This window comes from Canis lupus, chromosome 38, assembly GCF_048164855.1.
Source record: "Canis lupus baileyi chromosome 38, mCanLup2.hap1, whole genome shotgun sequence".
Lineage (NCBI taxonomy): Eukaryota > Metazoa > Chordata > Mammalia > Carnivora > Canidae > Canis > Canis lupus.
In genome coordinates, this window is record NC_132875.1 from 10473778 (window position 1) to 10489771 (window position 15994).

Genomic DNA, 15994 nt, shown 5'->3' on the forward strand with positions numbered 1-15994 from the left:
CGGTGGAGAGGGCTTCCCCCGTAAAGTGTTTTGTTCTCTGGCACTAGAGAGAAAATTCTCTTTCTTTTTTCTATGTCAGGCCCCAATCATAGGAGGCGACTTCTCTTAACTGCTTCCTTCAGGACAAGGTCTGAAGTGCTTCACCACCCTTGTCAAGCCCCTTTCCGATGTTTCTCTTACAATGATGTCCTCACCACATTCAGATGCTGCCTCACAGAATGTGGAGAGTATTCCAGAATGTGCCACATGTGGAAACAAGGAGCTATGGCTTCCCTTGTTCTGGTCACTATTTTTAATGCAAACTATTTACTTTTTGGCAGCAGCCACATCACACCATTGAGTCATAGTAAACTTTTTATAAAATAAAACCTTTGTCCTGACAGAAACTGTGAAGTCAGATTTTCCATCCCAAATCCTTTCTGGAATGACATGGACTGAAGAGAAAGAGACGAAGGGAGGCAAAGAGGGAAGGGAAGGTTGGTTTATCTAGCTGTGTGGTTCTCTAACTGCAGTGTGCGTCAGAAACATCTGGAGGGCTTATTAAATACAACACAGATTGCTGAGCCCCAGCCCCCCAGCCTTTCTGGTCTAATAGGGATGAGATTGGGGCCCAAGAATTTACATATCTAACAGATTCCTAGGTGATGCACAAGCTGCTGATCGACTCTGAGAACCAACTCTCTCGTCTATATGCAATTTATTTTTGAACCCAAATGCAAATTACACATTATCTCTGTTAATTTTGAACTTCTTATTTGACCCTGACCTTGGGTTTTTAGCCTTTTGGGATCTCTCCGAATCATGTTTGCTGCTCAACATATATGCTATCCTTCTCAGCCAGATTGTACCAGCAACTGTGCCCTGTGCCAGGGTGTTGATAACTGTTAAATCACCCAGGGTCCAAACCGTAACCTGTTGCTGGATCCTTGGGTCCTTCTTTCCTTGTTGGCCCTGTTCCTTTCATCAGCACTCTGTGCTCTGTGATTATGTTGTATACAGCAGAAAAAAGTAGAACTTGACTAGTGTGAGGCATGAGGCCCGGTTGAGGCTAGGAGTCTCACCCATCTTCACCAACTGACAGTACAAGTCACTCAGGTTTCTTTGAAGAACCCCCTAGGGTTTGCCAAGTGCCTTTGGAAACCATTAATGTAGCAAAAAGTTGCATAGGCTCTGAAATCAGGCAAACATAAACTATCACTTACTGCATCTGTGATTTTCCTATTTATGAAATGCATTAATAAAACCCACTTTCTATGTTAAGAGAATAAAATAATGCACATGTAGGGAAAAGCATCTATCACGTGGCTGCTATTCAATAAACATGAGTTATTATCATAATTACGTTCCTTATATGGTCAAAATCTTCCAGAGGCTTCTACTGTCTAGTGAATAAACTCCAGATTCCATAGTTTAGTATTTCAGACACAATTTGCCACCAATCTATCATCCTCAACTCACCTCTCATTCCTAGGAAACTAATCTAAATGCTACCCCTGAAACTTATATTCCATGTCCCACCTCTGCTTTCAGACAAGTATCCCTATCAGAATCCCTTCCCCACTCTCACAATTTTTATTTAAAAACAGAAACAAACTTAACAATAACAAAAAGCCTTCCCATCCTTCAGCCCAGCCTTTTCAGTGAAATGATTGCTTTCACTCTGAAATCAGTTTTCTTGTCCCAGTCCCTCAGCAATACTGTGTTTGTCAAGCATCCGGCCCCTTCCTTGCACACAGTGGCCTCAGGGGTAATCCCCATGTGTGTAGATGTCCATTTCTCCCAAGGGAATAGCAAACTCCTAAAAAATAGAGGAAAACATAGACTTATCTACATCTCCATAATCCCTGTACTCTAGTCAGCTGACACATGGTCACTGATTTAATTTTAGAGATTTGACTCTCTGGGGTTGAAATCTTGCTAATATCAACATTTTCTCTCCTGTGAACAGACAACCAGAGCGCACTCGTGAAGGTGTTTTTTGGCTTATCTACCGGAGGAACTAGGAACTAGTGATTCTCCAGCATAGCACTTGTACTGACTGTGGAGGGGCCTTTTGCCCACATGACAAAAACCAAAACCGAAACCAACCTACGTGTTCTAAAATATTTAGTATGGTCAGCTCTTTGGTTTAGCCATTCATTCATTTGTTGGATAATTCCTGGGCATCTGCTACGTGTCTGACTCCTCATTTATTCATCTGTTCCAATTTATCTCATAGCTCACTTCCTCTGGTTTAGTTCAACGGATACTAAACACTTGTGAGCAAGGCATTGCCCTTCTGTCCAGGACAATAGGATGGCCCCTGTTCCTAAAAGAGTCCACGCTCTAGTAAGAGAACTCAGACTCTCAACAACGATGTAAAGCCCTGTGTTCACAAGGGCACAGTGAGGTCACTGAACTAGGGTTTCACCTGGAGCAAGGAGATAACAATCAACAGGGTGAAAAGGTAACTAGTACCATCTGAAAGGCTGGGGCAAGAGTACTGTGCAGTGTGAGAACAGTCCAGATCACAGCAATGTGCTGGCTCATTACAAAAGAGAACACATAAATGGCTTCTTCCTTTCTCTGTGGGGCTCCTTTATCTGTCCTAAGCACCACAACCTTGAACTTAGAGTTTTCTCAGAAAGTGTGTTAGACTCCCAGGGGCTGCCTGAGCGAAGCACCACAAACTGGGTGGCTTAAAGGCAGAAATGTACTCTCTCGTCATTCTGGGGGCAAGAAGTCAGAAATCAAGGTGTTGGCTGGGTCATGCTTCCTGGGAAGCCTCCAGAGGGGGATCCTTCCTCTCCTCTCCCAGCATCTGGTGTTTTGCTGGCCATCTCTGGCATGCATTGGTTGGAAGCTACCTAACTGCAGTCTCTGCCTCTGTCTTCACACGGTCATCTTCTTATAAGGACACAGATCATACAGGATTAGGGGTCTTCCTTCTGATTTTATCTACAATAAATGACTCTATTTCCAGAAAAGGTCATATCCTGAGGTACTGGGGAATAGGACCTTAACATATCTTTTCTCGAGAGAACACAATTCAAACTATAACAATAGGTGTTCATAGGTTACAGTGGGCTGAGTATGTTCTAAATGTCCTGACCATGAAGTCCTTCCAAGCAAAGAACGTTCTGGCTCTTTCTTATTCTTTCACAAAGTCTTTTCCACTGAATCTGCACAGTTCCTTCCTGGTAAATCCTTGTTGACTTACAGACATCATTAGAAAGACTCACACAATCAAGTGACAAATAAGCTTGAACAATCCATCTTTTATAGTGATCGACAAAAACTCTTTCTTGGAATTTTATGCACACACATCACAGAGATTATGTATGCGTGTGTGTGTGTGTGTGTTGTATGTATATGTGCACGCATATATATATCATATATATGTATATCTCAAGGAGGATGGAAAAAATGATGAGTGTAAACAACCCTCTACTGTATTTTACCCTTTCTGTTTAATATATTTCACTGTGGAAAGAAAATAAGAGAGAAAAAGCAAGAAAGGAATTTTCAGGTATCAGAAAGTAGGGGGCTTTACGGAGAATGAGAAGTAGGTGAAATGGCTTTTCTTCCCTCTGAGGCGTAAATGTACCCCTCTGTTCCTGCTGAATGCAGCCTCCGTGAACAACACTGGGTCACTTTAGGGGTGCTTAACAAACCAGCACACTGCCTGATTATCCTTCAGAAGTGGCTTAACAGACCCAATACTTATCTTGCTTCTCCCATCGCCCTGGCTTGTAATTGCCCTGGCTCCTTTGAAATCGCATCCCTCTAAGAGGCCACAGTAATGTGTATCTCACGAGAGCTTCGAGAGGGCCTGCATAGTAGACTCCCATGGAGTACATATCAGCTTCAAAAGAAAGACACCCATAAAAATACAGTCTCTCTGGAGCTCAGATATCTACCTTATTATGTCACTATATTAAGACTTTCTCTTTAGAGTACAGAGTTCCTGTATTACACATATCCGTGTGCAATTATGATAAAGAATGGCATATATAGATCTTTAATGACCTTTATGGAAATGTCACCAGATATGTCTTCAAGCTAAGCGCGCGCACACACACACACACACACACAGAGGAAAGCCTTTCCTCTGTGATGAAAACACCTTATAATTCTCTATTGTTTCCTTCCATTTTTTTTTTCATTCTCTACAGATGGGCCTTTATGCTGACTGCACATACGCATAAACCAGTAAATGCATTTCCACAGGTTTGAGGGATGAAGGAGTCCTTTGTGTGAACAACAAGTCTCTCAGATGTCACAGCTCAATAGCATTCATAAGACCATCACAGATAAATCACAGAGCAGAGAAAAAGAGTCAACTGCACAAAAGTCGCATCAGTACAGGCAAGAGGGAGATGTGTGTAGTACGACATTTGATGACAGCATTTGAAGGGAAACTAAGTCAAGACCTCAAGTTACGTCAGTCGTTGAGGCTGGACCACACAGCCGAGTATGATGGATTTTGGTAATTCCACTTGTTTCCTGCTATGGGAGGAAGGAGCCTCCCCAATAAGACTATAAGCCCTCTGGGGCCGGATCTTCTGATTTTCTTAATTGATCTTCCTTTCCAAGTCTACTCTGACTCGACACCAACACATACATACTTGAAAACCACACTTCCAACACCCTTTCCTACTTCCTGGCTACCAGTAACACATATGGCCCACATTACAATTTAAGTCCCTTCTTATATTCAGCTGAGAACTTGAATTTAGGGGGTGAGATTATAAAGCAATGAGTCAAAAAATAAAGTAATGAGCCTGGGTTTTCTGCAAACAGAGAGAGTTTACGGGTTACCTAAGAATATCAGTTTCATGAATCTCTTACGTAATTTTCTTTTTTCTTTTTTCTTTTTTTTTTTTACTTACATCGTTATTATCCACTGAACCAGCACTAGTTTTGAATAAGTAACAAAAAAATGGGCAGATATATGTTTCTTTCTTTATCAATAGTTAGACATCATTAAAACTGATGTAGCAAAATTTCCAAACCCAAATAAATGAAGAGATTTCTCAAAAGAGTACCCCCGTGAATTACACACTTATTTCACAACATTTCCTTGTACTTGAATCTGATTTTGAAATGTTTCTTAAATTCACTGGAAAACATTTGTTGAACACTCACTACGCACCAGGCACCATTCCAGGAATTTGTCCCTAAGCGGTAGAGGTGAGACTATAAACCAGATAGAGGTGGAATGGAAGATCAAGTAGGCAAAATGATCGAGGGTGTGGAGGGGAAGTGTGCAGTGGAGAGTGGGGGTAGGAAATTTGGGAAGAGGGGCTCTGAGATGTTAGGGTGACCACGAAGGCCTCTCTAAGCGGGTGACATCCGAGGAAGCACGTAGGGGCATGAAGAGAGCAGGAAGGAGAACGTGGGAGGAGGGCACAGTAGCCACAGGCTTTAGGAGGAAGCGGATGCAGGTGTTTGAGGTGTAGCAAGGAGGCCAGTATGGGGGAGGCACCTGAGTGAGTGAAGTCAGGCTGGGGCGCTGGAGGGCTAGCGAGAAACAGGTCCAGACACAGTAAGGACTTTGGCTCCTAGGCGAAGTGAGGTGAGAAGCCATCCCAGGACTTTGAACAGGGGCATTTAGATCTGCCCAATATCTTAGCAGGACTCACTCTCACACACACTCTAAGGGGCCCAGGGGGCAACAGCCAGACCAGCCAGGAGGCCACCGCAAAAGCAAGAGGCAAAAACCACTGGGACGAGGGTAGTAGCAGTAGAGATGAGAAGCAGCTGGACTTCATATCTATCTTTTAAAAGCAGCTATCATGTAGGAAAATTAATTACTTTTCAATTTCCTCTTCACTAGAACTCTGGCAGTTTTTGAAAATTAACACTACCTTTCAGAAGCTCGGATTTGTTTTCCACTGAAGGATATTCCCAACTATGTATTGGTAGGTTCTGAACATGGTTCTAGAACAGAAGTTCCAAAAAAAAAAAAAAAAAAATTCTGAGCACTGTTGGTATCAAGAAATAAATCTACATCCTCCCTCGGAACAATTTTGGCCTACCTGGTGGAGGTTATAGTAGAGTTAGCGTACGTTAACAGTTTTTTAAAGTGGAGCCTTATTAAAATCAAGCGTATATCACGCTTATTTGTGTGGTGGGGAAGTGGGAAGAGGTAGTGACAGGAGCAGAGGATGAGGTAAAAAGACAGCAGTGGAGCCCTCGTCCGATCAGAGATGCCTGACAAAATCACAGAGTGGTTTTATAATCACAGGCCACCTCTAGGGGAAATATAAACCATGCTCTAGATGATAAGCAAAACCCTGACAATAGTGCACTCCTCGTGCATCCGACAGGCCAGACACTTCACGCGCATCCTCCTCCCAGTGACTCGCTAGACAAGAACCATTATCTCCATTTTATGATGAAAAACTGAGGCTCAGAGACATGAGTGATTTGTAAGGCCAAATAGCTGATAAATAAGGAGAGGTGGAAGATGAAGCCAGCCCTCTGCCCGGCCACCCTGCAAAGATTCTCTTCTTTCCTGCCTGGAGCTGCTCATCGGCAACTGAGTGAGATGGCCAGGAGCAGAATTGAGGTGAAAATAGTATTTCAGGAGGCTCTGAAGTGAACTCCTGGTTCAGCCACTGAAAACCTGACCCTGCAGCAATGGAGGTCGGGGAGGGGGAGGAGAGGGGTTCATTTCTAGGAGATTTTGAGCAGAGCATACATTAAAGAGACTGTTTCTTATAAAAGTTCAAACTCCATGCTTTGGAAATAATAATAATAATAATAATAATAATAATAATAATAATAATAGTAACCATTGAGTAGAACTACATTGTGCTAGGAGTTTCCATGCATTCTCTCTTTGCTTTACAAAGTCCTGGCCAAGTGGGTGTCTTTACCCACAGTTTACTGACGTGGAAATCGGCTCAGTGACGTGACTTCCTTAGACTCTCCAGGGGGGCAAGACCACAGCTTGAGCTCATCCTGGCCCCACTCCAGAGCCTGCGTTCTTCCTACTAGTGTGGGCAAGTGCTCTAGAGTATGGCCACTGGGGCCAGACTGCCTGGGTTCTAATTCTGCCTCTGCATGGCCTGGGCGTTACTTAATTCTCTGTGCCTCAGTCTCCTGGTTTGTAAGATGCAGCTAAGAAGCCACTTCATAGGGTTATTGTAAGGATTGAATGAATCAATCTACATAAAGCACTTAAAGCGGTCCCTAGCATCCTGTGCATACCGTGTGTTAGTGATAGTTACCGATATCGTTACACAATCGTATCACACAAAAAGAACATGGAATTATTAGTTACTGTTGAAGGACTATCAACATTTCTTTGAATACATTGGGGAAGGACTACTGTTCATACTACTTTTGGGGTCCCGTCTGCCCACAAGGGTAACAGACACTTGGTAACATCATCACTTAATGTAAATGATAACGATCCGACTTCCTTATGAGGCAAGCCTGTCATTTGATCAGTTTGAAAAAAAAACCTGAGATATTAATAGCCTTGTGCAAACAAAGTGTTTATTATATATACCTCATGGCTTTTTTTTTTTTTTTTTTTTTTAAGGGGGTTACTATACGGTGTGTCTCCAATGTGGCGCCGGAGTCAGGATCAGCATTAAGGGGACTGTATGCTGTAAAATTCTGTACAACAGGAGCCCAGTATAATTTTTTTTTTCGGCACCACTTTTTGCAAGTCTAATTTAACAGACAGTTTTTTTGGCTGACCCCTTTTTATTTTACACACCCTTGGGCAACATGAGAAATGAAAACTGAACTGTGTGTGTGTGTGTGTGTGTGCATATGCACATGTGCACATGCATGTATTTGGGGTCCGGAAATGGCGGCAGTTTTTATTAACCCCATTCGTGTTGTGTTCTCTACGATGACGGGAACTTCACCCTTCATTTTGCAGCATTAGAGTCCCTTCAAAAGTAGGCTAGGCCATCAACCTTACAATGTTGCAATTTTCACTGTAAAGCCTCGGGGGTGTGCAAAGTTTAAATCTGTTGCAGAGATTTTAGATAGATAGATAGATAGATAGATAGATAATAGATAGATAGATAGATAGATAGATAGATAGATAGATAGATAATAGATAGAGAGAAAGATTCCTCTGAAACCCACTTGAGCTTATTTCATCTCAGCACATTTATCTTCTACTGACTAACAAGGACCCATCAGCAGATTATAGTCTCCCAAGCCCTCTGCCACCGACACTAGTGGCCTCATACCAGCACCATGCAAGAAGATAACATTTTCCTCCTGATGCTTTATGATGAATGAACCCATTACATCACATTATCTCCCAATGAGTTATTTTGCATGATTTTATTACTGGTCTGAAACTAATACATTAATCTTAAAAATAATCTGACAACTGACTTTGGCAGATAACTGTCTAGAGGGCTCTTTCTCTTAGAGGAATCAAAGACTTAGAAGCCAAAATCTAAGAGAGGACATGGAAGGAAGGGAACTAGTATATGCGGAGTGCCCACTCCCCATCTGGCAGCTGGAGACATTGTTTCATTTCACCCTTACAATAAACACCAGGCTAATCAGGAATTATTAAGAAAACTTGGTTCACAATGCTCATGCCATTGAACCCTCCACTATGTTGCTTCATAAACGGTGAACAGAGAGCAAAGATATGATCATCAAATCCCAGGATGTTACTACACACATTGAAACACAATACAAGTAGTGTTCCAGCATGATTAAAGAAAATGCTCTATATATTAATTAACCAAACCTGTTCCAATCTCAACCTGATTTACTCAGATATCCCTGCTATAAATATTATTGGGCTCAAAGGAATCTCTTGATTCAGACAGATGGCTCCACCCAAGGAGTCCAACCAAGATGCCAGGCTGCCCAAACCCCTCCAATTCTCACAACTCCCTTTCTGGAAGAAATGAATTCTGAGGCATTTCTCTGGATCCTCCAGCTTTTGCTTTAAAAGTACCTTGGGTGTATCTCTATTAGTAGAAAGACTGTACTTTTGAGACACAGTATCATATAACTGTTTTTGAGGCCATGAAATTTAGGGGTAACTTGTTATTCAGTGAATAGATTGTCAAAACAGTCACAAAGGTACAAGTCTTATTATCCTAGAGGTGGTAAAGTTTGAAATGAGTAGTTAGAGTGAAAATAGTGAGTTAGTGAGAGGAAGCTAGAAATATCTGAAAGCTCCACGGTCCTTTGAAGTCAATAGAGCTAACATTAAGTATTGGTTGGAGGTCCCATGGGGCCATGAAGTGATGACGGCCCTTAAATAAGTTAATAATTTCCTGGAGCCTCAATTCTTCACTTGTAAAACTGGGAATTTACCCCAGTTCAAAATGGCAGGTGCCCTTGCTCATATTGGTGATATTTATTTTGAAGACTATCTCTCTTCTATATTTTCTCTGTCTCATAACTCTGGGCATGATTTTAATCATAAATATAGGAGCAAGTTAATCAAAGAAAGATGTGTTTAAATTTCCAAATGAGCTGAGAGCTATTTTAAATATTGCAGGTTCGAAGGCATTTCCAGAGCACCGGAGCTTTATCTGATCATATTCCAATAAAGGCTGTCTTTGACATGAAGCTTGAAAAACATGGTAAGGGTCATTCCCATGTGGAAAAAGTTCAATTTTTACCCTTTTTTTCCCCTCTTCTTTTTCCTCGTCTATCAAAGGCCTTTATCTCTCTCATATTCCCTCCAATATTGGCGTGTATATTTGAAGTCCTACCATTATCATACCGGTATCTGCTATTTAGAGTCTATCAACATAACAGAAGTCAGAGAGAGGAGGACAGTAAGACTTTATTTACCACCATTCATCAAAGTTCTGACAGACTATTCTGCAGAGAAAAGAGAGCAGTGAGAACTCAAGTTCCCTTGCCAAGCTAAATGTGACTTCCACGGAAGTTCGGGTGTCCTAATGTTCCAAGGCAAGGAGAATCAACAGATGGCCAGCCCTGGACAAAGACAAATTCTGAACTCACTCACAGAAAAGCTTTCTTAGGCCTTTCCAGCCTGTTCTTCTGGCTCTAGAAAGAGTACTTGTATACATTTTATGGGACAGAATGACCCCAAAACCCTGCCTGAAATGTGTCATTCCCAATGGAGAATGAAGAATGATCATACCCAAAGAAATGAGAGCCTTTTCACACCACATCTGTCAGTTCTCTCTCTCTCTCTCTCTCTTTTTCTCTAGGGAGAAGCAGAATCTATAGAAAGGGACTGTGGGCAGTCCTTATAAAAGCTCCTATAGGGCTTCCGTACTTGGGGGAGTGCCTGCACTCACACATGAACTTGCATGTGCACATACATATGTACACACATTCTCCCCCTGCTTAAAACCAATGCCCTGAGGAACTCTAATAAATTATCCATTCCACCATCTGAACTGCCTGAGAACCCATTCATAGTCATCCTACCGTTCTTCTAGGGAGCGGAATGTCAATTGCATGTCAAGCAATACAGTAATCAGAGGGCATCTAGAAACTTTGGATGCTCTGTTCTGAATAGTGGAGCTTTCCAAGTAGCTAAAGATCTCCCCATTTAAGCACCAAGTCTTTTTTTTTTTTTCCAAAGTAACACTTCAGCAATTTTGGACACATAAAACCCTCTGAAATTTTATTACATGTATTCAGTTTCCTGAATATAATTTAGCCTCACCTTCAGAACGCAAGGCCCTTATCATAAGTACCAATTTCTGTACTGGGGCTAGACCACCAAGTGTCTGCTGAGGCCAAGTGGAAAGTCAGAGAACAAGCCCAAAATGGGACTCCAAATAAAGACACCACAGCAGATGTCGGAAACCAGGTCAGATGCCTGAGCTCTAAGGCCTGGGTTAGCCATAAAGAAGGTAAGATTTAGAAAGGGTGTCCACAGTAAGCATTGCATTCATTCTGTGACCTGATTTTCCCAGCTAGCATCATCGAGGTAAGCGGGCAAAAATCTTGAGTCTAAAGCATCTGCTTCTGCACAGCGTCTAACTCCAGCCCTCCACTTCTAATTCAATGCTTCTAATTTCTTGTGGTCCTAGAGATGATCAACTTGGTCACAAGTGAATAAAGGGCCAAAGGTTGCTTTTCTGGTAACTCAGCTACATGTATGCCTTGCGTCTTCTGGTAGGGTGATCGGGGTCTCTGACTTACTTCCTAGTCATAGCTCAGGAGGGTAGACTGCTGCCCCATTGAGCTCCAGATAGATAAGGGGTCATTTCCTTCCTTACTTTCCTTCTAAAATCATCTCCTTCCAGCTTCCTCCTATGCTCACCCTATTCATACAATACGCTTCCATCTTGGGTTGTACCTTTTCCAACTGGGAACACCAATCTGTGCAGATCTTGCTGCTCATGATGGGACAGGTGGTGCAGCAGTAACCTCTGAGAAGGCACACATCCACTAACAAGTCACTAAGGAAGAAGTCACTGAGGTCTTCTAAATTACCAGCCTCAAGGGACACCTCCCTTCCCAGCATGGAGAGGACCTCTGAGACTAAGGCAAGTGATCAGTAATTCTGCTATCAGAGGCCACCCTCAGAGCACAGGGTCAGGGGCCCACGAATAACAGTGACTTAGCATCTCATGTTCTAGATCTGGCCTTCAATTTCTCAGACAACTGATATGGGGCCAGGGAAACATTCCATGATGCTATTATCCATACACAAAGTCATGTAAAAGCAATTTAATTTGAAAAAAGAAGAAAAAAGAGAACATGTGATCGTGTTTTTGTTTTTATTTTTTTAATGACCTTGAATTATATATCTAGCTACCTTTGATCTAGCTTCTTTTCCAGAGAACACAGTCTTTGCTTTCCCCCCAAATATCAATCCACCCTCTGGCTAGCCTAGTTTCTCTTACTTTTTCTTCTATGCTGGCTTATCCTGAGGCAAAGAGGAAGGAAAAGCACAGCACGTGAGGAGGAGCAAGCACTTGGGAGCCACAGCTGGATCTGTATGGCCACCCTGCCATTCCCTAGTTGTGTGACCCTGGCCCAGCGACTTACTTTGTCTTTGACTCAGCGTCTTTCTCTATGAAAAGGAGGACGAACACAGTAGTTGAAAGAATGCCTTCAATGGGTGAATGGGGTCAAAAGGTACAAACTTCCAGTTATAAGATAGATTAAGTCCTGGGGGTTTCATGTAAGCACAGTGACTGTAGCTAACAATGCGGTATTGTATCTTGGGAAGTTGCTAAGAGAGTACATCTTAGAAGTTCTCACCATGGGGGCAAAAAAAAAAAAAAAAAAGTGTAACTATGTGAAGTGATGCGTGATAACTGAACTCATTGTGGTAACCCTTTTGCAATACATGCGTACATCAAATCATTATATTGTACACCTTAAACTAATATCATGTCACATTGCAATTATATTTCAGTGAATTCTGGAAAAGAAAAGAATGCCTCATCATGCCAGTTTCACAGTATAGCTGTGAGTATTAATGGAGACACTACTTACAACACGTTTCACAAAGCCTCTGGGACCCAGGAAGCCGACCCTGACCCTATCCTAGGTGGTGACAGGAAGTAATGGCTGCCCTCGAGGTGCTCTCAGAACATGCATTGAGATTTGAGGTTCTCCAAGAAGGGGTTCTTGGGGATTCATTCTAATAGGTAAGAACTGTTTTGCACAAACACAGATGTAAACTAGCACCTGAAGACTCTTTTTTAGAACTTTGAAAACTTACTGTTTGCAATCTCATACACAACATTTATTTGCATAGTTAAGTCCCCATTCTCATAAGAAATACGAAGCAAATTCCCATCCAAATTATTGCGGTTTCCAAATGTTTAGAATCCAGAACGACTAGAAGTTTCTGCATACAGATGTCAATGCCTTTCTTTTCCTCAACAAGCCTCCTTTTTGGCATATAAGTCGTACACGCCTCCTCCTCTCACACGGTGGTTCCCTGGTCTATTCTGGACTCTTTCTAGTTTCCCTCCATACACTCTCCTTGGAGGGGCAAGCTTCTCCCAGTCTCCCCTGACCTCCAGTCTCTCCTGAGCACCATCTATTTGAGGCCCTCAACAGGTGCCATCAAGGCTGTGTTTTTTGCACAGGTTGCTCCTCTGCCAAGAATGACCATCCCTCATCCTGTTTTAACAGATACTTCTCAAGGTCCTGCTCAGATGTCTCCATCTGCTCTCTACACACACCATTCCTATGACACCACGACACACTTAAGTTATTCATGCACGGGTCTGCCTCCCTCCCCAGGCTCAGGGCTTTTAGAGCAGTGCTTCAAAATGCTTATGAATCACCCAAAGATTTTGTGAAAAATGTTGATTCTCTTTTACCTCCTATGTGTTCTGACTCAGTGAGTCTGGGATAGGGCTTGAGGTTCTGCATCTCCCATAGCTTCTAGATAATGATGATCTACTGCCCTGTAATCCACTTGGGAAGCTTTGAAGAAGCTTCTGAAATGTTAGTGACTTGGCACTTCAGCATCATCATCATCATCATCATCATCATCATCTTTTAACACAGCTGCCCAGCAAGTGTACTTTAGGGAGATGAAAGAAATGTCAGGGCTGCCCGGAATCATGCAGGGCGGGGACACGCGGGGAATTGGGGCGAGGGGGTGCTGGAGAAAGTGAGTAGAATCAGAAAAAGGAAAGGAGAGAGAATGAGGTTAGCAAAGAGGCAAGAGATAGCAAAGAGAGGAAGAAAAGGGAGTGAAAATAACAGGGAGAGAGAAGACAATCGGAAGGCCTCCGTTGTCTGACTTTCCAGATCAGAGGGTGGACTTTTGGACGCCATCCCTCCCAAGGGTGGGTACTCCAACAACTTATGTCACTGCAGAAATGTGCTCAGACCTTCACCACTTCCTTCTAAACGTTGTCCTTTCCTGACTAATTAATGAACAAGTGGCCAGTGGCAGGGTAATAACAAATGAGAGCCTCTCTCATGACTGCAAAAGCACAGAATGGTTTGTATCAGCTCAGAATATCTACGATGGGCCGCAAGAATTTTCCCCTAAGACTTCAAACCGTCCACCCCAACAACCCACACAAAAGTTACCTGATACAGTTCGATCCGCTGTTCGGGCACTCTGGCTTTCGGGTTCTGTAAACGAAAGACTCTGAACTCTGCTTTCACCAAGTTGGATGCATTCTTCTCCATCGCCGAGACGTCAAATCGGACAATTCTGAAGTAGGGTCTGTAGAAAGTGGGCGGGATGGCATCTGTAAAAAGTTAGGGCAATCATTGAAAATGATAAAATCCATTGTTCTCTCACAAAGACCATGCAGCATGAGATAGTCTCAAGAAAACATAAGGGAAATATCTACAGAACGATTTAGTTTCCAAGGGCCAATTTAATACCATTAACAATTTAACCAGAGGGGGAAAAAAAAGTAAATAAACATGTGCATTTGGTTACAGGAGTAGCAGATTAATAGAGATTAACAAACCACTTCCAACTCCATCTGAGGGCATGTAGTTAACCCTATCCTTTGAAAGTTGACAGAGCAGTGGAAAATCCTAGACGGTTATGAATTGGAACAAGTTCGTGACAGTTGATGCCTGGAGAGAGCTGTCGGGCTTGCATACACTTTAATCAGATGTGCCAAGAAAATAGCTCCTAATGGCAAGCAGTTTGCCCATGTATTTTTTTTCCTTGAAGTTTTGGCATCTGGATGCTCTACTCTATCCAGGTTCATGCATTGCATCTTTTTTGGCTTCACTATTTTGCTTTTTCACACACATATGACCGAATACACCCTCCAGTTAAGTTAGGGTGAGAAAATTTGAATCGAAGAGAAGAATAAAAACCTATAGCCACATACGGGTTATATCAGGTCCAGTCTTAAAATTCTTCATTCAGGTTAATGTCCATTGGTGGGAGGGAATCCTGGCTAACGCAGAGAAAGAATCAGCCCCAATTCCTTCAGCTCTGAGCCATGTGAAACACAGAGAGGCAGAGAGTACACAGCAATTTCGAGTTCATGGGTTGCTCGAGGTTTGCTGTTGTTTTGCAGTAATTTGCCACCGCCTCTGAATAAGCAACTGAACTACGCCAACAAAACCAAAGCACGTCCTAATTCTAGCCCCACGCTTCATATACAGCACCCGTTCATTGAGCGTGTACACTGGGCAGGCCACTTGTCACAGATGCTTCTACAGTTCTCTTCCAAAATCTTCTGCAAACTTTCTCTCATTATTCTGGAATGCTCCATCCAAATCTGGTAGCTCCAGTACTCTCTACCCTCTTCTCAACTATGTAGCTTCATTACAACATAATCATTCACAGTTGTTTATGGCTTTTTACAAGTGTTTTTATTACTTCTGCATTATGTTTGTTTATTTTGTTTTCCCCCATGAAATTTTAAGAATCTTGAGGGCAGAGACCGTATTTGCCAGGTTTTCCTGCCCCCCACCCCCACATCCCTAGGACAGGGCCCTGCACACACGGAATTCACCAACTATCCGCTGTTTGCATAGTTGGTCATCAATGGGACTCTTGAAAGACTCAGGCATCTGGCTATTGGCAAGACTAGCTTCTTATTAAATAAACGAGCCATCTTGCCGATCTTAAAATAGAAATAAATACCTTTCGTGATTTCTTGGGAAATCCGTGCCCTGACGATTACACTGAAAAAAATGCTAGGAACACACCAACATTCGCTGATCTTAAGAGCTCAGCACTTTTTACCCTCAAAGGGGCTTTCACCCATCCCTCTCCCCGTGTCCTGTGACTCTCAGAAAGCCGCTTAGGGGGAAGCAGTGAATTCCAAGCCAAGCTCTGCTCCATGACTGCTTCACAAGCGACTGTGTGAATGGAAGCTTTGTAGCTCCTGAGCCAGGAGTCTCCGAAACAAACAAACAAACAAAATAAAAACCCCAAAAATCTAAAGCATCCAGGTGTCAGAGAAAAGGAAGTATTCATGCAGACGCAGCGATGGCCCAATGCACTACTACTGTGGATTAGTCGGTGGACAGTTTTTGGGCAAACATTCGTCCAAGTGGCCAGGTTTTTGGAGCCCCCTGGCATTGCAATTCGAAAAAGTCGCTGCTGGGAAGAAATCTGTCT

At 42.7% G+C, this 15994-nt stretch overlaps 1 protein-coding gene across 3 annotated transcripts in view; it reads right to left on the reverse strand.

Moving 5' to 3' along the window:
- Positions 1 to 15994, reverse strand: part of TGFB2 (transforming growth factor beta 2) — an 80094-nt gene that overhangs the window by 14302 nt on the left and 49798 nt on the right. For all 3 annotated transcript variants that reach the window (XM_072814580.1, XM_072814578.1, XM_072814579.1), the window contains one exon: positions 13984 to 14147. In XM_072814580.1, the coding sequence (XP_072670681.1) occupies positions 13984 to 14147 (164 nt within the window). The remainder of the gene's footprint in view (positions 1 to 13983; positions 14148 to 15994) is intronic.